We start from the raw sequence: 23,047 nt of genomic DNA, 5'->3' as shown, positions 1-23,047 counted from the left end.
GACTACTGTGAAACAACTGTGATTAAATTAAGAAGCTTCTGCACCTCCAAGGAAACATCAACCAGAGTACAAAATTGCCCTCATACTTGGAGAAATGATCTACCAACCAATCATCTTGTAATGGGTTAATATCAAATATATATAAGAAACTGGTATACGTCATAAGAAAAAACATCCAACTTCACTAACAATGAGGAGAAAAGTTGAACAGAAAATATCTTAAGTAAAAATTGCTAAAATACATGAAAAATTCTTTTATCGCTAATTACCAAGGAGATGTACATATAAATTGACATATCATCTCATATCACAGAGAATGACAAACATCAGTAATAACAGTGTTGGTATGAATTTGGGGAACTAGAGACCCTCATTCACTGCTATTGGGAATATGGAGCCATTCTGAAAATCAATGTGGTCATGTCTGAACTTTTTTTTTTTTTAATGAATTGAGCTTCCATTTTACATAGCAACTTCAATTCTTGCAATATATTCCAAGGGCCTTACACAAAATGGAAAAGGGGCATTTTTGCCTGATGCTCTTTGTGCTACATTCTATAATAGACAAAATCTGGAAACCAAACAAATCACCAAGAATAGATGACTGTATAAAGAAATTGTGGTACAAGTATGCAATAGAATATTACTCTTTTATAATAAAGATAAAGTCATGTAATTTTTCACTGAACAAAGGGACCTGTGAGTATTATGCTGAGAAAAATTAGTCGAAGGGAGACTTGCAAAAAATTATCTATCTTGATTGCAGGGTGGAAATAAACAATGATAGAATAACAAATGCCCATGGAAATGAAAAACTAAATATATGAGAACTAGTACTCAGTGGGAAACTGACTTACTAATTTCCACCTGGGGGCTGGGGAATAGAAAAGTGAAAGAGATAGAAACATTTTACCTGAAGGAGGTGCTGTTGAAAGGTTGTAATGTGTAGAAATACCTAGCAATTATAGAGTCCTGGATGGTGGTGGATGAAGGTGGATGGATGGTGAAGCCTTTCTCTACCAGCCCGGGGCCAGGCACCTGAAAGCCCTTCCAGCCTGAGGGTCTCAAGGTTCAGCATAATGGGTAGGATATGACCCACAACAGTCATATTGCAAGAGACATGAAGCTTTATTATTAATACACCCTAGCCACCTAGGCTAATCTTTTAAGCAGCCTCTCTCCAGCCGCCCTGCATCTCAAACCTCCTTTTAACATCTCCCCATCTTGCCACTTCCTGAAGCTTCTTCCTGAATCCTTTTGACTCCCTTACACCTCCGAGGCAACCCTTTTGTAACCTTCCATAGACCCCTTTCAGAAATGGGCTGATCTGCCTCTCCAGATCATAATAGAATTTAGCCTAGGGTGGGGGGACAGTAATGTGCTGTGTTTGAAACAGTAACAATACTATAAACGACAGAGTAAAATGTTTTTTTAAAAAAAATAGGGCTTCATATAGAAGTAGACTAGTAGGTGGAGACCACAGGGTCTGGGGTGAGGAGTTGGTGAAGGGAATTGTATTCTGGTGAAGAGACGAGTGTTGAAATATTGCGTGCTTTAAAAGCTAATAATAAATTACTTTTTAATTGCACTGTGACTAAAAAATAATAAAATGCGGAGGAGACCTTGTTATTTTATCAAGGAATTCAGGCACTTGCAAATATGTTTATTATCAATTATTAGCAGAGAAATGCATATCAAAACCACGATCATACCTGAGATCTCCTCAGACCAGAAGAAGAAGGAGGAGAGGAGAAAGAAGAGGAGAGGAGGAGAGGTGAAGGAGGTGGGGGAGGAAGAAAAAGAGGAAAAGAGGAGGAGGAGAATGGTAAAGAGAATGAAGAGGAGGAGAATGAGGAGGAGCAAGAGAAAGAAGAGGAGGAAGACAAAGAGGATTAGGAAGAAGAGAAAAAGGAGGAGTAGGAGGAAGATGAGGAGGAAGAGAAAAATGAGGAAGAAGAAGAGGAGGACAAGGAGGAGAGGGGGGAGGAGGGGGAGGAGGAACAGCAAGGGAGGAGGAGCAGGAAGGGAAGGAGGAGCAGGAGATGAAGGACAAAGCATTCATGAGGTTGCTCATTCTGTTTCTCACCCATCTGTTTTTTTGTTATGTTTTCTTTTGTTTCATTTTGCTTTTGGTTTTTGGGTCACACCCAGCGGCTCAGGGATTACTTCTGGCTCCGCATTCTGAAATCATTCCTGGCAGGTTCAGACACCGGGAATTGAACCACCATCAGTACTGTGTTGGCAGCAGTATGCAAGGCAAAAACCCTGCTACTGTGCTATTTCTCTGACCCCAAACCCACCTGTTTTTATGGTAGCTGTGAAATAAGCAAAACTAGCTCAAAATCTTGCAAACTGCACCGTTTTTAGGTTTTTATCTATTTAGTATTTTGTACTATCTGGAATTAAACCAACTCTTTTGGAAAAAAAATAAATGATAAAAACAATTGCTGTCACATTATGAAGGAAATGTAAGCCTTGTACAATACTAGAGGAAATACATCCCTTTTTAGAAGTTAATATGAATATCCCTCCAAAATTTTTTCAGAAAATTAGAATTTGTTTAAACAATTAAATTAATTTCTATAATCTGTCAAAGAAACTACAAAATACTGATGCCAAAATATAAATCCATACACAACTATTTTTTCCATTACAGTGCTCTTTCAGTAGCATCAAATGGAAACAATCTAAGTGTTCAAAGACAGATGAGTATAAGTTTCAGCTATTAGAAAAAGAGAAACTTACAGGGGTCTCAAACTCAATTTACCTGGAAGCCGCAGGAGGCAAAGTCTGGGTGATCCTTGAGTGCAAAGTCAGTAGTAAGCCTTGAACATTGGGGGGTGTGACTCAAACAACTAAAATAAAACAAAACAAAAAGATTCCTCTAGGGCAGGGCCACAAAATGTTGTATGGAGGGCCGTTTGCGGCCCATAGGCTGCGAGTTTGAGACCCCTACTAACTGGAATTGTTCTTGTTAAGTAAAATAAGTTGTAGAAGAGAAATACAAATACTGGATTATATTACTGATAGTTGATATAAAAAACAAGGCTTGCAAATCAACAATGAGCAATGAAAACAAATTCTTAGACTGCAGGATTTAGCTTATCAAAGTTGGTGAGATAAGAGTCAAATGGACTGTAAGTGTCTAGTGGATAGGGTAGAAGGATATGAATACTTTAATGAAATCAATTGTAGAAGTCATACAATGCTACTCTAATATATATCAGAGTTAAATGGAAACACAATTTTATTTCAACAAAAATTAAAAAATGTTCAATAGTAAACATTAAAAACAGAAGTCATATTTATTACATTTTCTCACCTTGTAGTGACGATTTTGCTTTTATTATAAATGATTTACAAAGTACACCAGCACTTTTTAAGATCCTTTATATAAAATGCCAGCCACTAACTTTTGTTTTTATTGGACATTGACATTATATTCAGAAATTAAAGTGAATAGTCATCGATATAGTAGTATTCAGTGTATGCAAGATTAAATTTTTAAAAATATTCCATTATGCATATTAATAAAAATACATGTGCAACCAAAATCAAAATGCAACTCTTTTTAGAGGGAGTAAAATTTGAAAAAATATAGCAAAGTGAAAATTTGAAATTACAAATTATTTCAATATACATATAATTAATTGTCAAGCTTTTATTGTAAAATTTAATTAAACACATTTTAGTCATTTAGGTTTTGAAATGCCAGTACAACACTAAGTGAGTGAAAGATATGAGGAATCAATATTCTTCCTCTGGCATTTTTGTTTCCACTATATAATAGTTTTCTTACTCAATATGTAACAGAACTACTGATTTTTTTCCCTCATCTATAGGAAAATTAACATTCTATAAAGGCAGATCTATTCATTAAAGCGATGCACAGCCTTCTTTCTTGCTAGTGTAATCATTAAATTGATTTTTCCAATCCATCATATAATTATTCCAGCGATGGAATCCTGCTCTCCACTCTTGTTCTGCTTCATTTATATTTCCTATAAAACATGAGGAATATGTTTTATTAATATAAACAACTGTTTTTATAAATTGAAAAATAATTTTGACTACAGGTATCACTTTCTTCAGGTGAGCTGCTCTAAAATTTTAAGATAATTCTTTTCACAGGTTATTTTACTTTTGAAAATATTTAATAATAAATATGACATTAAATGAAAATTAATATTTTTGCAAATATTGACTGTAATATGAAAATAATTAACTCAAAATAAGTGGATGTATTTTCTTGTAAAATTATATTACATTACATATAAATAATGCCTTCATTTCTTGACCACTTTTCCATTACAAATATCTCATTAAACAAATCTAATGTATAAAATAGGTGAGTATTACTTACATGAAAAGGCTTCTCTATAAAATTATATTAAGACACTAAGAGATGGGACGGGAGACATAGCACAGTGGCATTAACCTTGCAAGCAGCTGACCCAGGACCTAAGGTGGTTGGTTCAAATCCCGGAATCCCATATAGTCCCCTGTGCCTGCCAGGAGCTATTTCTGCTAGCTATTTACAGCAAGGAGTAACCCCTGAGCACCGCCGGGTGTGGCCCCCCCCTCCAAAAAAAAAAAAAGGCACTATTACATCTTTGCATTTGTAAGTCTATATAGATATTGCACTTACCTATATTTTAGTTCAAAATGATGCTTACTATTAAAATTAGTTTATTAAAGCTTTTATGTGAAAGTATAATAAAATGAAGGTAATGATGCTTACTTTGTCAATTAGAAACATTATTGTAACTATCACTCCTTTTTAATAATTTTCAGTGTATGTCTATATCAGTATAGATGAGTGTCTATATTAGAATTAATGTAAGACAGTAAACCAGAAAAGGTATATATAATATAAGAAACACAAAACATTGATTAATAAAAATACAATTTTAGAACAGTAGAAACTTTTAAATTGTCATTCATTTAAATATTCACATTCCTAAATAAATACATTTTATAAGGATAATATGTCTTAGAGTATTCTCTAGATAACTATGACAATTTATAACTACGATTTATAGCTACATAATTTAGTAGTATGTTTTATACTTGTAGGATGCTATATCAATGTTTAATTAAAAATATTACATTATTCCAACTATTTTCAACTAAGAACTACACAATTTTCAAGACATTAGTTTAATGTAAAGCTTTAATATTAACTATATTTGTAGGCTATTAATTTTTTAGAATAAGGTAAATTTATCCTATATTAATATATGTATGCAAACATATTCTAGAAAGTGTATTTCCTTCATATTATTAACAATGGAACAATTGCTTTTCTGAATATATAAAATTAATGTTTCATATAAATAACACAATTGTTTGTTTTCATTTGCTTTGATTTTTGGGCCACACAGGTGTTGATCGAAACTTACTTCTGGCTCTATGTTCACGGATTATTCTTGGTAGTATTTAGAGGAATGACTACTATATGGGATCCAAGTGATGAATTCAAATCATCTTGTGCTATCTATTGTACTATTGTCCAGCACCAAGATATATTTGTGTTTTAAATGTGTATAATGGTTGGACATTGAAATATTATTTGAGAATGTGTACAAAACATCAAGTTTTCTATAAAATTAGTTTTAAAACATCAATGACAACATTTCTGAAAGGTAAATACTATTAAGAAATCAAAATCTTGAGATGTAGAAGAAAAAGTATTCAAAAAACTATTCATGCTCTACAACAGGCTCAAATATTATTTAAACACAAAATCTAAAGTCAAGTAGAATGATCAATATTTTTAATATAACAAAAATAATTGAAAATTTAATCTTCAGACCATGGACTTTTATTTTACATTAAAGATCTTTGATCTTATTTTCTATTCTTATACATAGAATGTTACCAGAAACATTTATTTCTATTAAAATTTATTTCTCTATATGCTTTTGAGTGTAAAAAATCACTAAATTTGAGTATACCTTTTTTCTAGAATTACTGAACATTGTGCAATAAAATCTAAAATACTTATTTTCTAATAGAATCCAGAGTTGATTACATCATGATAAAAGTTAATAATATATCTAGATACATAAACCAAATCTCAAATTAGGAGATATTCTAGTCTCTTACTTTTCCCTTTTTATCTTCTCATTTCAAATCTAGTTACTTTGTGTTGAGATAATTATAGCCATGTGTAACTTTTGGTAAAATTTTCAATATCAGAAATATTACTGGTTCAGATACACTATTTAAATATACTTCAATGTATAACAAAATTATGATAGGTTATATATAATACATAACACATATAACAAAATCATGATATGATTTTACGAAAAAATTACTTCATTTAAAAGTTGATAAAGGCCATTTTAGCATTTGTGTGTATAGTTGATAAATAAAAATATTTTCTTTCTTGAAATATTCTCAATAATCCTAACAAACCTATTGACACTGTCCTAATAATGAGAATGTATGAGGGAAATGGAGAGCCTGTTTAGAGTACAGGCGGGGGTCGGGTGGGGAGGAGAGAGACTTGGGACATTGGTGATGAGAATGTTGCACTGGTGATGGGTGGTGTTCTTTACATGACTGAAACCCAAACACAATCATGTATGTAATCAAAGTGTTTAAATAAAAAAAAAAGAAAAAAAAAGAAAAGTAGAAAAATGGATTTCCTAGCTTATAGATTTGGCTAAATGCAAATATTTGTAGAGAACTAACACCCCCACCTCCCAGGTAAGATGGCGATGCACAGGTTCAGTCACTTTTGGCTCTGCATTAAGGCATAACTCTGGAAAAGCTTCTGGGAACATTGTAAGTGAGGAATAGAATTCAAGTCACCAGAATGCAAGTCAAGTGCCTTTTCCACTGTAGTATGTCTGCGGTCCCAGATAGAATATTTTTAAGGGACAGAACAAATTTTTTTTCATAAATTTAGAATCACAAGTGTAGACTTGTTCTACTAAAACCTGTTGTAAGATTTTAAAGCAATCATCAGTTTTACGGAATGAACATGTGCTTTTCAAGATTTCTTGGGTACTAATTAATGGAGGGTTGTACTGCTTAAGATTTTACATTAACATTCTCAGAAATACCTAAGTGATCACAAATATAGTGGGAGAGCAATATTTATCATTATCTTTTAATTACCTACAGTGTTTGTGATAAAAAAAATAAACTTCTGCATGACTATAAGTAAAACAAATCAATTGTTAAAGAGGAAAGACCGATGATACCTTCAAATATCAAAATTTGAACAACAAAAACAAATTATTTTTTTAAAGTTTAATACTTAAGTTTGAATGATTTTTCGCTGATTTTACATAAAGAGCACTATATACTCTATATTCATATTTTATTTTTTTACTATTTTATAATAGATATGAAAACATCCCTTCAAGTAATGACATTATCAGCAATCAAATAAACAAATCCTACATATGGTAAAATTTAAAATAGGTATAATTATTACAGCACACAAGTCTTCCTTTTAAAATTACTAATAAAGGACTGTTCAAGTTTTATTTAAATGTTTTTATATAGCATCTCAATAAATATTTTTCTCGTACTTTCTTCTCTGATTTTCTAATCTAGCCATTATGTGCAGCTCTGTGCATGTCATAGTTTCTGAATCCACTACTTTCATGCTGTAATAATTTTCATTTGTGTAATAATAAATTCCAGTGTTTATCTTAAAACATGGTAGTGGAGTCTGAATTCTACAACAGAACACAATAAAATATTTTAACATAATTAATATAGTTGGGTAAGAATAAATAAACTATATATTTATTGAGCATTATGTTATAGCAAGTCTAAAATATTCTTTTCAGGATTTTAATTATCTAACAAAATGAAAATTTACCTGTTCAAAATAAACCATCACAAATGTCTTATTATTAACTGTTATTTTATAATTGTCTAATTTTCATGAGAATTTGATATTATGAATTCTATTTAATTTTAGCTTATAATTAGGTTTATACTTTTACTTAACATATTTCAATTGATGTTACTTTCTGTAAGTTTAAGACAGGTATGTATGCACAGTGGAAACCAATATGTGTTTACATGTCATTAACTTCCCCACAAAAATATTCAATTTTCTTTCTCACAATAGTACTGTCTTTCTTCTTTATCTAATTTATCCATGCCCCTTTATTTTTAACTTTTAAAATCTTTACCTGTTTGCCTATGCTTTATTTTTGGTTTGGGGCCCAAAACTATAGGTGCTCAGTAGTGACTCTTGGCTATGCACTCAAAAATTACTCCCAGGGGCCGGCCCTAGGGGTTACTCTTGGCTCTGCAATTAGGAATTCTAGGGTACATAGTGTTTCTGTGTGTAAGTGCCAACTGGAATGCTTCTCTTGAAATACAGAAAAGAACAGAAAGGAGGTTGGAAAGGTTTTGACAATTTATAAAATTCAGAGTGATTAGGGTGACTGAAAAGTGAGAGCAAAGGGAGAGAAATAAAAAGTGATGGAAGCACAAGAAACAGTATTATTGGGTGGGAATGGTAGCACAGTGGTAGGATGTTTGCCTTGAACGCGGCAGACCCAAGATAAAAGTAGGTCCAATCCCCAGCATCCTATGGTCTCCAGAGCCAGGGTCAATTTCCCAGCGTAGAGCCAGGAGGAACAAATGAGTGCCACCTGGTGATGCAAGAAAGGAAGCAAGAAATAGAAGAAAGAGAAAAAGAAAGAAATCTAGAAAGAAAGAAAAAGGGGGAGAAAGAAAGAAAGGAAGGAAGGAAGGAAGGAAGGAAGGAAGGAAGGAAGGAAGGAAGGAAGGAAGGAAGGAAGGAAGGAAGGAAGCAAGTAAGGAAGGAAGGAAGGAAGGAAGGAAGGAAGGAAGGAAGGAAGGAAGGAAGGAAGGAAGGAAGGAAGGAAGGAAGGAAGGAAGGAAGGAAGGAAGGAAGGTAGGAAAGAAGAAAAGAAAGAAAGAAAGAAAGAAAGAAAGAAAGAGAGAGAGAGAGAGAGAGAGGGAGGGAGGAGGGAGGGAGGGAGGAAGGAAGGAAGAAGGAAGGAAGGAAGGAAGGAAGGAAGGAAGGAAGGAAGGAAGGAAGGAAGGAAGGAAGGAAGGAAGGAAGGAAGGAAGGAAGGAAGGAAGGAAGGAAGGAGTATACGTTTATTTATATAACAGTGGGAAAAAATGGACGATTTGTGAGAGCAATAGTAGGGGTAGGGCATATGCCTACTTTTTGGTTCGTTCCCTGACATTCAGATAGCATCCCTAAAGGTTTCCAGGAGTGATCTCTGAGCACAGAGCACAGAATCTGATCACTGCTGTGTGTGGCAACAAAATAAAAATAAATGAATAAATATTCTTTTATTTATTTTTTTCATTTTTATGAAAAATGTATTTAATTACAAGAGAATTGGATGGGAGTTTTGGGCCACACCAAGTGATACTCAAGCATAACGCCTGGGTCTATTGATCTTAAGGTTGAGGCAAACAAATATCCTACCCATTATACTCATTGGGGCTGAAGTACAGTGGTTAGATCATTTGTTTATTTCCTACTAGATATTAATCCTTAGCATTCTATAGTCTGTAGAACACAGAAAGGAGTTGTCTCAGAGCACAAAGCCAGAAGTAAATCCAGAGGAGACACCTGTTGTGGCTCAACCCCTTTCTCAAATACTCTTTCAAGTAAATCTAAAAATTTTCATGGAAATCAAACATAATCAACTGATACAGAGTTCTCTTCTACAATGTGTTTAATAACACCTCAGCTTGTCTAACATTTGTGTGCTCAAACTATCTTAATTATTAAAAGTGATGTAGAAATGATTAGTATTTATAGAGTTCTTACTTCATGAAAACATGATATATCTTTATGATATAAGCATAGGAAGTATAAAACTTTTACACTTTAAGCATAAGAAGGCAGCATAGAAAATGAACTACATCTTAGGAGTGTTCAATAATAATGATAAATACAAAATTAAAAAAAAAAGTCCCACAAGGTAAATCATTAGAACCAGGACAAATGTGACAAAATGTAGAAATTGCAAAGGAAAAAAATCACTTTACTTTCTCCAGAAATCTGAATTATGTTTATTTTTCCAAGGGTGAGATTGAAAGTGCCCCTACATTTTTATGTCAGTTTGACAGTGGGAGCTGTCTTACAGGTCAAGTTGCATTCCAAACTGTAGTAAGTATCTCTCACTACTTTCATTCTCATCTAATGGTGATTAAGTATTTAGATTTATCTTTGTAGCCCTTTCTCTTTGGCAAGTAACAGTGATCTTGTTGTTTAATCTAAAACAAAAAGAGGAATGGTTAGATCAAACATTTTTTTCCTGTATTATAAAAAATAAGTTTTTACTGTTAAGTAAAAGCTAATACTTTTAGTGAAAAATGCTGCTTTTATTGACATTGATATATCATGCAATGTTTTATTATTTATTAATATATTAATTGTCTAAGATACATGAATAATAGCATAGGCATATTTCTTAAATTTAAACATAATGGTAAGTACTAGTTCTTATTGTTTTAACAAGTCTTAAGCATTCATTTTGAGAATACATATTTTTCATATACATAAACTATTGTTTAAATGGTTTGGACTATAATCTAAATGTGTGTAATATATTTATTTTATACAATTACAGCCAGGAAAGTCTAGAGATATATATATATATATAAGTGTTTAAGAATGTTACTTGAGAAGTGGCCAAACCTAGTTTGATTCCAGAACATATATAAGACCATGAATACCATCAGAACTGATTACTGAGCACAGAGAAAGATGTCATTTCAGTATGATGGTTATGGCCAAATTACAACTGCCAGCAAAAATGAATTTCAGTAGTAGTTATTTGCTATATCTTTATTCTTACATCTAATTTTAAATAAATATTTCATTAAAGGTTTCGGTTAGAATATCTGAATAAATGCAAATTTTAAATATAGAAAATTACATTTTTATGAATTACAACCTAAAATAATGAGAATTATAAGAATGGGTGTTCTTAAAGTTTCATCATCTGAAATTATTTATTTATAAAATTAAAAGCATATTCTTAACTTGTTTGTTTGAATATAAATATCATTTAATATTATTCAAAACACTATTTTCATAAAAATTTATAAATAAAACATCATGTGATTTTGAGGAAAGTCTCAAAAAAAAGTAATTAATTTAAAAGTATGCCTTTAAGACATCTAAGGGGCCAGAGCACAATGAGTAGGGAATTTGTCAACCCAGGTTCACTCCCTGGCAACCCCATATGGTATTTTGAGCCTGACACAAGTGTTCAGAGTCAAGAGTAAGCCTGAGCACCATCAGGTGTGGTACAAACAAAAATATTAATGAAAAAAAGACATCGGAAACCATCTCAGAAAATGTTAATATTCCAGAACCAAGTATGTTATTTCCCTAGAAACGAGAAGATTGCTCAGTACCACACAGGAGGGAGTAGCAGTCTAGCAGATAACCAAAGATTTAGGAGATTGTTTTCAGCATTACTTGCAGCAGTTACATTTTCCAATATAGAAATTTTGAAATATATCTTTAAAAGTGTTCATCCTTAAATTTTATTTTTATCAACCAATGTATTTCAATGACTACAGTGCTTAAACCAGAACCATTTATTTCAACTTACAATAAATTAGTCACATTAAACCCTTCATACCCCTCTCATTTTTCTCCAAAATATGACCCTCTATTTAAAAATATTTAAGTAAAGCTTAAGAATATGTCACTTGTTCAATGCTAAGTCATTCCTTTTCTGGTCTTTTGGCAGATTAAATATGTAACCTCATTGTTATTCATACCTAGAAAAAACAAGGGCAGTACTGTGATTCTGCCAAGGGAAGCAGAAGCCCATTTTTGGATATATATTATGCCATAGAACACTTAGTAATACCGAGAAAACTGGTATATCAGAAATATCTCACAAACAGATGGAGTACATAATTATTATTTTGGTGAGTAATGTCTGACAATCAAAAGGCAGCTTGAACAATCAAATAGTTCTGAGATGTGCATATTTTCCTGAAATGAATATGCCAAGCTCACTAAAACATGGTAAACATCTAGCATATTATTACATGTTACAGAGAGCTAAAAATTATAGATTTACAATGTACAGAATGGCAAAGTCTAGAGTAAGTTGAATGCAACATATCTTATGGTTGAAAGTCAGTTACATTCATATAAAAAATAAAGAACCTGAAAATTACATTCTTTAAACAAGTGAGACATTTTAAAATCAAGCAAACCTTTGTACTCATGAGTAAATTTTTTTATCACCCATGGGAATATTCAGGTTGATAAATTTGTCTTTTCTTTTTTCACTTATGACCACACCTTATGGTGCCCAAAACCGTGTTTACAAACATAATTGTAATTGGGTTTCAGTCATAAAAATTCCTGATTTGTCCTCAGGAATCACTCCCAGAAATACACAAAAGACCATACAGAGTACATTAGGTTGTACCTGTATTGACTGTATTGACTGCATGCAAGGCAAGTTCCCTTCCCACTGTACTATAATTCTTGACCCCAATTTTTCTTAAATTTTTCTGTCTCTTGGTTGGAGCAGGAGCAATAGTACTGGGGATATGATATCTTGCCTTGCATATGGCTGACCCAGGTTTGATTTTCTGGCATCCAATATGGTCCCCCAAGACAGGCAGGAGTGATTCCTGAGCTCAGAGCCAGTAATAACCCCTGACACGGAATGTGGCCCCCAAACCAAAAAATTCAAGAAAACAGAATCATTTTACTATTGTGATTTTAAATTAATAAAATAATCTGAATTGATTTTCCTATTATTTACTAATACATAAATACAATTAATCATTGCCTGTATATTAATAACATAATATTATTTATTATATTGTATAGAATGTACAAATATCATCTTATATGTATATATAGCCATACTCAAACTATTTAGAGATAATTTCATTGTGCCTCTTAATGTGTAAATTTAGATTTTTTATACTTTAGAAAATAAAGACTTTATTATCTGTCAATAAATGTCTTTACCTATTTTAGTATAAATGTTTTATTTCTTTATTTTTTGTTACATTTTATTAATATATTTAATTAACTTTACATATTGTCTGACTACAAACTAACACACTTTAATTTCATATTTTCTGTCTTTCTAAGCATACTATTAGAGTTAAATTTTCTTTATCATATTTTATTCTTTATCTTAGAATTAAATATTCTTTATCTTATTGCTAACATGCTATTCAAAAGTTATCTAAACATTTTGGAAGACAGTATTAAAATACAAGATTTACTAAAATCAAATACATTTATAATTTCAAATACACATAATAAGTCTAACTCAATTCTTTACCTATTATGAATTTATGAATATAAAACAGCTGATTATGTCAATTAAACATGATCACATATTACACTCAAACATAAGACACACCTGTTATTTCCAATACTTTGGGGAAAAAATGTGTCCAAAATCGGCATTGTTGAGCACGAAGTTTTGTATATACTCTTGGTGAATCTATGTTCAAAGTTAAGTATTTTTGTTCAGTGCTTTTAAAAATTGGCCATCTTGTACTATTGTTCTGGATCCCATTCGGATTTCTAAAAAAGTTAAATACAGAAAGAGTTCTATTGGCTTTGTTAGTTCACACAGATGCTTTACTTCATAAAAATACTAACATTAGATTTAAAAAGTCAGAAAAATATGTGAATTTGTTTTGATAATATCAAGAATAAATTATCTAGAAGAAATTTCTATTATATTGAGGCATTCAATTTTGGAAGTAAAATAGTTAAATTTTTATGTACTTCTTTTCAACACAAAGAAATAAAAGTATTTAATCTTTCAATAATGTCAAGGTTTTCCTCATATACAAGCAATTGTTTAACTTTTCCCTTACTCCAGGCCTAAACATTTCACAATGAAAATTAATACTTTTATTCACTATCTACTGAGTTAATTATATTTAATTTTCTCTTATCAATATTAACTGAGTCTGGGGTCAAATATACAGCACTACTCTTGAAAACATATTCAATCTCATTCTAAATTATTACTTCATCATGAAACCTCATTGTTGGGTCCAAATAAAGAGTTCAGCTGTCAACTGATTGCCTTAACCACTGCCAACCAAGTTAGATTCCCAGAACAATATATAAACTCTTCAAGGAGTATAGGAGTGATTCCTAAGCACAGGCACGAATAAACCCTGGCAACTGCCAGGTGTGGTCCCAAACGGTCACCTATCTCCCCCAAATACATACACATAATTAATTGTTGAAAACTTTTTCCTCTTGCCACAATTCTTTATTGGGTTCACATAAATATGCAGCCATACTTATTTTTTTGGATTAACTTATGAAATCATTGACAGTTCTTAATATTGTCTCACCTATTAATTATCCTTACATTTACCCCATTATTGCTTCTAATTGTCATCCTTTATTTCTCAACATCATGACACTAAAACAATTTAGAACCACCACGTTTTACTATCTCAAAATTTCCTCTATTTTAATCAACGACTTTTTTTTTTTTTTTTTTACCTTTTGGTGTGCTTTGTGTTTTGGACCACAGCTAGAGATGCTTAGGGCTTACACTTGTCTGCCATAGATCATTCACAGCTTGGTTCCAGAGAACATAGGGGTACCAAGGATCAAACCTAGGTCTGCTGTGTCATGTTATTTTAAAATTTTAATAACACTTGACTATTTATGAAATTATATTTGGGGGTTTATTTGTGTCTTTGCAGTAATCAGTGATGCATTATTGATCCAGAAAATTGTAACAAATTCAAAGAACAAACATTTTTAAAGCAGTTCAAATTAATGAACATAAATTTTGTGGATTTATTTTTATAATAATTTTCTTTTTTTTTTTTAATGAATTAAACAAATTTTATTTCCAAGCTTTTTAAAGATTATAGACACAATATATCCATTAAAGTTGTCCCAAATTAAAGGCACATCATCAAACACTTCTACCATCAAGAATGCATTTATGGAGTTTGATCTGTGACCATCCCATATGGTCCCACTAGCCAGGAGTCATTTCTGAGCAGAGCCAGGAGTAAACCCTGAGCACAGCAGGGTGTGGCTCAAAAAACAAAAACAAACAAAAAAAGAATGCATTTATGTTGTAAGATATTCATTTTACTTTGATTTTAATAATATGCAATGTTCCTTAAGTCATATTTTAAACATTTTTAAAAGATGAGATAATAATAGTTCTTTTTTGAAGTATAAGTACAATGTAAAGAAACTTATAAAAGGGCCCGGAGAGATAGCACAGCGGTGTTTGCCTTGCAAGCAGCCAATCCAGGACCTAAGGTGGTTGGTTCGAATCCCGGTGTCCCATATGGTCCCCGTGCCTGTCAGGAGCTATTTCTGGTAACTCCGGGTGTGGCCCAAAAACCAAAAAAAAAAAAAAAAAAAGAAAAAAAGAAACTTATAAAAGGCAAAGATTAACTTGGCTTCATACACAGATGGACAATCTTATTACACTAGTCTGTCTAAAAAAAGTTTACTGTTCTCATAGTGTTTAAATTAAAACAAAATTTTAATTAAGAAAGTTCAAGATATCATTTGATTATTGAAGTCTATTTCTTCCAATTTTATGTCTCATTTAGAAATTGTAAGTTCACTAGAAAAAAAATCTTGCCATGATACAAAAATCTTATTCAGGAACAACAAATGATAAAATTTTTTTAATAAACAAGTATTCATTCCCCAAAATGTAAATATACAGTAAACAAAACATACATAATATGCCAGGTATACAAATACAAATTTACTAATGAAAGAGGTCCATTTTGGAATTTTTGGTGATAAAGTATTTGTCTGAAGTACAGAGTATTAGCCTCTCACCCTCTCCCACGCAAAATTCAAATCATTATTATTTAAATCTATTCTAGTTTTATTGGGTTTGAGTTAGGGCAAATTTCTGTATAATTCTGGCTCTAGGTCTAAGTCATAGGAAATGTCTGAAATATCTTAAAGTAATTTGACGAGAGATAAGTGTTTTCTTGGAACTTGGAGGCAGCCATTCATAATATGCACTGGAAAACATTCTTCAGCAAACTTCTTCTGTACAGTCTTCAGAGTAAAACACAGGATCTGGGCTCCCGGAAGGGGTTGCTTCCAGCTGGAACACCAACTAGCAGGGCATCCTTGCAAGCGTTCTGCATGCAGTACTGCTGAAGCTCTGCGGCAGCCTGGGAGACCTTGATCCTTTCCACGGCCGCCTCGAGCTTGAGCTGCTCCACCAGGCGCTGCAGGGCGCTCAAGCTGGCCCCGGAAGACATGGCGGCGGCGAAGCTCCCTCTGGGCCTATAATAATTTTCTTAAGCAAGATACTATCATATTCTTTAAAGATACAAATAAATATTAGCATAACAGTCATCCTCCAGAAATTTGGGGCCAAAGCAGTGGCACAGAGCAGTAAGGAGTCTGCCTTGCCAGCGCTAGCCTAGGACAGACCGCGATTTGATCTCCCGGCGTCCCCCAAGACAGGAGCAATTTCTGAGCGCATAGCCAGGAGTAACCCCTGAGCGTCACCGGGTGTGACCCAAACAAACAAACAAACAAAAAATCATAATAAAGGCCATTCATGAAAACAAAGAATAGATAAGATATGATAGCTTAAATCAAGCATAAACAAGTGCTCACAAATTGTCAGAAAAGGAAAGAATCCTGCCTGCAAAGAATGGTACATTAAAAAAATGAAATTTATAGGTCAGTTCTTATGGCACCCTAATGACTCTGACTTGGAAATAGCAACAACTTGTTTTCAGGGTGGATTTTCTTGCCTCAGCCCGAATGGTAAGATGAAGCCAGAAGAAGCTCTGTGACAGCCTGACTTTGACATAAGATCTGTGCAGAAACCAAGATCTCTAATTTCAGAAGCCTAACTGTGACAATCATGATAGAGGAGCACTTTTCCTAGGTCCATGAAGAAAGATTTTGGGGTCAGACAACTTAGTATACTGGAGCCGGTAGTTGGTCTGATGGCAGGATGCTTCATGTATAGGGACACACTATTTTATAGGCCAAAGTATTTTTCTTTCTGTTTTCCTCACCTTGTAATGTGCCAATGCAAAAAACTGCCACCATCCCCCTTTTTTTATCCTTTAAACAGGAGCTCCCACCTTTGGCTAAGAACCTTTGGACATGATTTACTTCTTTTTAACCTCATATTTCTGATTTTTTTTTCTATAAAATTAAGAAGAGGGGAAAAGAGAAAGGATTGAAACCAGGGCTAAGTGGTCTCAGGTTCATTGATAGACAAAAAAGGACAGAACTAAATATCAAAGCCAAAGTAAAATAATAATAAAAATCAACAGGCCCAAACTATAACAATCTAAACTTAAAATGGGCCTGTTATACTGGCAGGCCAGGGTGCAAAAGGCGGTCGTATAGGTTGCACTCTGAGAACATTGGTGGAGGGAGGTCAACACTGGTGGTGGGACTGGCCCTGATTCATTGTATGTCTGAAATACAACTATGAAGGAATTTGTAAATCACAATGGTTTTAATAAAAATAAAATAAAATAATCCAATGATTAATAAAAAATAAGATTCTAGTTGATGAAGCAAAAGGAAATAGAACTAAATCACAAAGACATTTGAGTAAGTTCAAAGAAATTAACAGAATTATTTTACCTATAATGAATAATCAGCTTATATTAAAAATATACTCTTTACTAATTTTCTTTACATAAGTATATTAATGATATAGAGAATTGTGAGTAGTGAAGAGTGCATAAAATATGTTTTTCCTCAAAGCCTCAGAAGCAGTTATTTTCAAAGAGAAGCATTCATCCAGCATGGTTATCTGGAGGCAAAATCTGCCATCAAGAACTCATATTGAATAAGCAATAGAAATTCATATTTTATTATAGAAGTAGACATATTCAAACATGATTCAGAAACTTTAGACATAAATAGGTTCTTGATGTACTAGTCTGTTTTAGCAGGAATTGGGTGATTTGATAAAAATTAATAATAGCCAGATTTACTCAAGCTAAGCCAATTTCATAGCAGAATTGAAACCTTCTCCTTTAGGGTATTATTTGAGAGAGGTCATAAAGAAAATGTCTTCAGATCACAGATGGCACACTTGTCTAGGTGAATTATGAAGTATTCTTTTAAAGCTTTAGAAACTAACAAGTACAGCTGCTAGAGGCTGGATATTAAACCAGGAGAACCATTGGTTTGATTCAATGCAGCAATTCTTATGTCCCTAAATTGCCCACTTTTCATCTAATTAGCTCATGGAACTGTTTTAACTCTACATTAATTTCTGGTTTCCGAAATTGTGACTTACACTGAGCTGACTTGTATTTGAGTTTGAGTGAAACTTTAATGACAATTACAGTTTTTATTTAACAAACTTTATCCTATGAAATATCCCTTGCCATTTCAACTCATTGCAATTCATAGATAATAAAATTCATATCCCATGGATTCATATATAGTTTTCAAACCTTGATTTAAGTTTCTATTGACGAGATGGGACATTTCACTCTATAATTTGAAAAAAATCTAATGTCTTAAAAATGCAACTAGACATTTAAAATTATTTCTAGCTTTATCAACTAGATTATTAAAAACATTTTTAAATATGTTTTCCAGATACACAATCCTAAAACACAACATAAAATTTAATCTATTATATTTATATTCTTTTTTAATATAGTTTTTATTCTAATAATAGTGGCTTACATTCATTGACAATAATATTTTAGGTACATATTAACATAAAATCAGGGGAATTCCCATTACCGAATTGCCCTCCTACCACCTCAGTTCCCTACCTACCTCCCATATCCTCTTCCCTCATCCGGGGCTGCTAGAATAAGTGGTCCCCTCTGTGCCTAGCTTACTACTTAGTGGTCTTATACCTGTTTGGTCTTGGTACCTCTCTTATTTCCCCCTCTAATTGGGAGGCAAGACTAGATAGTTCAAGTTATGTGGTTTTGTTTGAAGAAGAGAAAAGTAATAAACTGGGGAAAAAATCAAATACGCCGAAAATGGGCAGAGTCCTTCAGAGGCTCTCATCCTAGGTTTGAGAGACAAAGGGGGAAAAGAAAGTGAAACACCACAACAGTACAAAAAGAAGTGTCAAATAAAATATCCATAAAAAAAATTGTTTTGTGCTTTTTGCCCTTTTTTTTTTCTTCTTTTTCTTCCCTCCTGCACATGCACAGTAAAATATTGGGGTCATTCGAAAGGGAATTCTTTTGGCCTAAGAGATACAGGGTTTCTCCACCCTTGAAGTATATTGTCATGGGATTAACTATAGACTCTTTTCAGGTTCATTTAACTCTCCCCTTGGTGCTTTTGTGGTGTATGGAAGACTTCTGCTCCGCCCTGGGTGATAAAATCAGACCTCTGTATCTAGAGATCTCGTTATCTGCCCAGGTCAAGGAGTAGAACTTATGATGAAGTCTTTCTTTGTGGTTCTAGAAGTTCTGTTCTCTCAGTGTCATTTTAATCTGTCTTCTGTGGTTGGTGGTCTTGGTCTTTGCGCTGATCCTAGGATGGGGCCTGGAATAGCGTCTTTCGTTATGCTTCCAGAAGACCCATTCCGTTGCAATTGTCTCAGACAGACCTCTAGAACTAGAGATCATGGTTGTTGTGCAGGTAGTAGCTCAAACCCTAGACTAGGGCTTTTTTATTGGTCCTAGGATACATACCGTATTCTTTATTTTTTTATTTAACTAACTTTATTACATACATGATTGTATTTGGGTTTCAGTCATGTAAAGAACACCACCCATCACAAGTGCAACATTCCCATCATACCATATTCTTAAAGAAAAAAATTTAATACAGAAGCCAATATATTTTCATTTGATATCTTGAAGCCCAGATACTTAAATTTATAAGCCAAATTTAAATATCTTGGCTTCTGTATCTTAAAAAAAATTCTTTAACAATAATGAAGATTTCAGTGATAATACCTAATTTTTCTTAGCTTCAAGATATCAAGTTTAAATATGTTGGTTACAAAATATCAAATTTATATATATTGGCTTCTCTATTTTTTTTTTTTTGTGGTTTTTGGGTCACACCCGGCAATGCTCAGGGTTTATTCCTGGCTCCAGGTTCAGAAATTGCTCCTGGCAGGCACGGGGGACCATATGGGACGCCGGGATTCGAACCGATGACCTCCTGCATGAAAGGCAAACGTCTTACCTCCATGCTATCTCTCCGGCCCCGGCTTCTCTATTTTTAAAATTTTTTCTTTAGCAATATGAAGATTTCAGTGATTATATCTAACTATTCCCATAAAACAAAGAAATGTATGCTCCATATTTACTATTAAATTGATTTTTGATGAGCAAAAATTCTAGAGATCTTTCATTGCTATTTTTTATGTAGGTTTGAAAAGTTTGGTTTTTTTTTTTTTTAGGCTTTTCGGGCCACACCCATTAGATGCTCAGGGGTTACTCCTGGCTATGCGCTCAGAAATTGCCCCTGGCTTGGGGGGACCATATGGGACACTGGGGAATTGAACCATGGTCCTTTCCTTGGCTAGCGCTTGTAAGGCATACACCTTACCTCTAGCGCCACCTCGCCGGCCCCTGGTTTGAAGAGTTTTAAGTAAATTTTTTTGCTTGTTTTGTTTTGTTCTTAGATTATATCTGCAAAGTTGAAGGCTTACTCCTGGTTCTGTGCTTTGTTATTACCCCATTGTTTTTGAGGGAAAAGTTGGAGTGCCTATCAAACTAGGTCAGTTGTTTGCAAGAAAAGCCCTCACACATTATGAAAATTTTGAGAAACCCAATAATTAAACATGCTTTTGGAGAGATATCCCAAGTGGGGTATTTGTGTATCCTAAGTCATGGAACTCCTGCTACTCTCTATGATTCTCCATTATATAAAGATATTGAAATTACTATACATTTTGTTTATGAATATGGTGAAATGTAGAAAATTTTCATAGTTTTAAATTGACACTGGAAAACTTTTACTTATGTGAGGTCTCTGGGAAGAGTTTATTTTGGATAATTGTATATGTATATGTAACACAAATTTCTATATTTTAATTTAAATTGTTTCAGTATTTTAAAAGAATATAAATGTAGAAAAATATTGTATTAATTAACGTTTTTGTATTTGGGTGCCAGGATATATAGGACACAATATAAGTTTATGTATTTTATTTTCTTTCTATAAATAATCAGGTAATAAAGAATAGAGAAATTATATAAGTAATTTAAGGTAATAATAGAATTACCATGGCAAAAATAGGAAATGAATAGTGTGCATGTGGCAAATAGTGATGCAAAGTGTTTATTGAGTATTAGATTGTAGTTATTTCTCTAGTTCTTATAAGGTAACTATTACATCATTGAATTTTTCACCATATATGAGTGTTCTAGGGTTGGAACTTATGCTTAATTATGATATTTGACTGATTTTAGGAATATTAAGACTAAAATTTGGAATACTATCAGAAAAATTTATGAATTATTAAATGATAGACAGAGAAGTGGTTGATTCAATTATTTAGAATAGATACTTATTTTTTCAACAAAATTGTATTTCAATTAAAAATATATACCTCAAGCTCACTTTGATTGGCATTACTTTAAAAATTACTTAAACCGTTGTGATTTTCAAAGTCATAAATCCTTGAGTTTTAGACATATAAAATGTCTGAGAACCAATCCCATCACCAATATCAACCTCCCTCCACCATTATTCTCTGCATTCATCCCACATTACCACCCATTTCACCAGCCTACCAGGATAACATGCATCTTTTTAAGTTTGGCTGTTAAAGTTTGTCTCATGATTTCATTATTGTTGACTCTGGCTTGGATATTTAATTATGTCCTTTCTTGACACCAACGATGCACATGAAAACTTTTAAACCATGCCTCCCACCATTTTATATGTGTCTTTCTCCTCTCCAACTCAATTTATTTCCTTCTCCTCACAATATTCTGGGGGAATGGCACTATTCTTTGAACACATGGACACAATTAATGTTGCTGAAGGAATGTATTAGAATTCTTCTAACTACTTGCTTCTATCATTATATTGATTAACTATGATACACATTCTTTTTATATATAAAACATAATTATTATCAGTGTTAACTGAGTTATATTAGTTTTTCTTTTTTATATATTTTTTTGGGGGTTCACACTCGGTTATGCTCAAGAGTTACTCTTGGCTCTACTTTCAAAAGTCACTCCTGGAAGGCTCGTGGGACCATATGGGATGCCAGGAATTGAACCTAAGTCCCTCTGGGGTTGGCTGCATGCTAGGCAAATGCCCTACTACTATACTATCTCTCCAGCCCCATTATATGAGTTTTTCTAGTGAATTGTTCAATTGTAAGGGAGTGCATAGGGGCTAGAAGCATGTCATCTAGCCTAAACTGACAATGACACTAGCGAACTTGAACATGTAGTTGATGTCAGAAATCTTGAACTTCCTGGCAGTAAAAAAATACTTTTAACACTTTTTTTTAAATCTTGATGTTAGCTAGTATTTTTCAAAGGGAAACTTTAGGATTTGATGGGAAAGGAAAATTTGTGTGATGACTTGAAGGAAGAGACTAGTGAAAGATGCAATTTGGGGATAATCAGAGGAAAGAATTTTTCAGAAAAGGAATAAAACAGAAGGTCATCAAATATGCATGTGCCTGCAATCTTCCATTAAATTATATGGGAGACTGTAATTAGAGTGGATCCACTAGAGATAGGGGAGTGGAAAGTGAGATAGAAAATGTGATAGAAATGGCACATTATTTTGTGACCTTGTAAGCTTTATGTCAGTGAGAACAGAAATAATAGTTTCATCTGCACAAAGGATGAGGTTTCTTTTTATTTTTAGCCTTAGCTGTTGCAGTTTTCAGTCCAGAATACAAAGTAAGACTCCAAGACTAAATGTAGGGAAATCAATTAGAAGCACTAGATTAATTTAAATAAGTATTGATGCATTCTTGAATCATGAATATATGACTAATACTTATCTGTCAACTACTTTGTAAATCATGGTTTCTATATATGTATATGTATATATATATTTATTATATACATTGATTTTTGGTCTACAGCCATTTGTGCTTAAGAG

The 23,047-nt window shown here is 33.0% G+C and overlaps 2 protein-coding genes across 2 annotated transcripts in view; both read right to left on the bottom strand.

The window, feature by feature from the left end:
* Positions 1–3,646: 3,646 nt before the first annotated feature.
* The window catches only part of BCHE (butyrylcholinesterase), a 74,534-nt gene continuing 55,133 nt past the window's right edge, over positions 3,647–23,047 (bottom strand). Inside the window, exons 3-4 of the mRNA XM_049774455.1 lie at positions 13,389–13,555; positions 3,647–4,001 (exon numbers count right to left, since the gene is read on the bottom strand). Of these exons, the coding sequence (XP_049630412.1) occupies positions 3,877–4,001; positions 13,389–13,555 (292 nt within the window). The 3' untranslated portion in view covers positions 3,647–3,876. The remainder of the gene's footprint in view (positions 4,002–13,388; positions 13,556–23,047) is intronic.
* Positions 15,838–16,261, bottom strand: LOC126010869 (guanine nucleotide-binding protein G(I)/G(S)/G(O) subunit gamma-10). Its single transcript, XM_049774487.1, has one exon. It carries the CDS (start codon positions 16,255–16,257, stop codon positions 16,051–16,053), a length of 207 nt encoding a protein of 68 aa, XP_049630444.1. The 5' UTR covers positions 16,258–16,261; the 3' UTR covers positions 15,838–16,050.

Source organism: Suncus etruscus, chromosome 6 (assembly GCF_024139225.1).
Source record: "Suncus etruscus isolate mSunEtr1 chromosome 6, mSunEtr1.pri.cur, whole genome shotgun sequence".
NCBI lineage: Eukaryota > Metazoa > Chordata > Mammalia > Eulipotyphla > Soricidae > Suncus > Suncus etruscus.
Note: the sequence above shows the minus strand (reverse complement) of the source record. Positions and strands in the feature narration are given on the sequence as shown.

Bases quoted from the DNA above. Each gene is read 5' to 3' on its own strand.
- LOC126010869 (XM_049774487.1), bottom strand. From the start codon at position 16,257: ATGTCTTCCGGGGCCAGCTTGAGCGCCCTGCAGCGCCTGGTGGAGCAG.